The sequence below is a fragment of the Gekko japonicus genome, unplaced genomic scaffold (assembly GCF_001447785.1).
Source record: "Gekko japonicus isolate JY-2015 unplaced genomic scaffold, Gekko_japonicus_V1.1 scaffold104899, whole genome shotgun sequence".
NCBI lineage: Eukaryota > Metazoa > Chordata > Lepidosauria > Squamata > Gekkonidae > Gekko > Gekko japonicus.
Genome location: NW_015265246.1, coordinates 1 through 415, shown reverse-complemented (window position 1 = coordinate 415; position 415 = coordinate 1). Strand labels below are relative to the sequence as shown.

At 57.1% G+C, this 415-nt stretch overlaps 1 protein-coding gene across 1 annotated transcript; it reads left to right on the top strand.

Annotated features, from left to right (window-relative positions):
- Positions 1 to 99: 99 nt before the first annotated feature.
- LOC107125474 (bis(5'-nucleosyl)-tetraphosphatase [asymmetrical]-like) lies at positions 100 to 409 on the top strand (the record flags this gene model as incomplete). The annotated part of the gene is made up of 1 exon (XM_015428893.1): positions 100 to 409. A coding segment is annotated over one exon (310 nt), but the record flags the coding sequence as incomplete, so codon positions are not given.
- Between the last annotated feature and the right edge of the window lie 6 nt (positions 410 to 415).

Here is a 415-nt window from a genome sequence, read left to right as displayed (position 1 = left end):
AGAGGATAAATCCTCTGTGCCACCGCTCTAGGACCCCAGGGTAAGCCAAAGGCGCTCTGTTTGCTTTTCTGAGCCCTGTGTTTTCTCTTCCCATATCAGGTCATGTCGACCCAGGAGAAGACGACCTACAGACAGCCCTCCGGGAGACCCAGGAGGAAGCGGGGCTGGACGCCAGCCAGTTCACCGTCCTAGAAGGCTTCAAGAAGGAACTGAACTATACCGTTCGAGGCAAGCCCAAAACGGTCATCTACTGGCTGGCGGAAATGAAAGACAACCACGCGGAGATCCGACTCTCTTCGGAGCACCAGGCCTTTCGCTGGCTGGCCCTCAAGGAGGCCTGTGAGCTCTCTGGATTTCAGGACATGCAGACCGCAATGCGGGAGGCCGATCAGTTTCTCTGTTCCCGGGCGTGAAC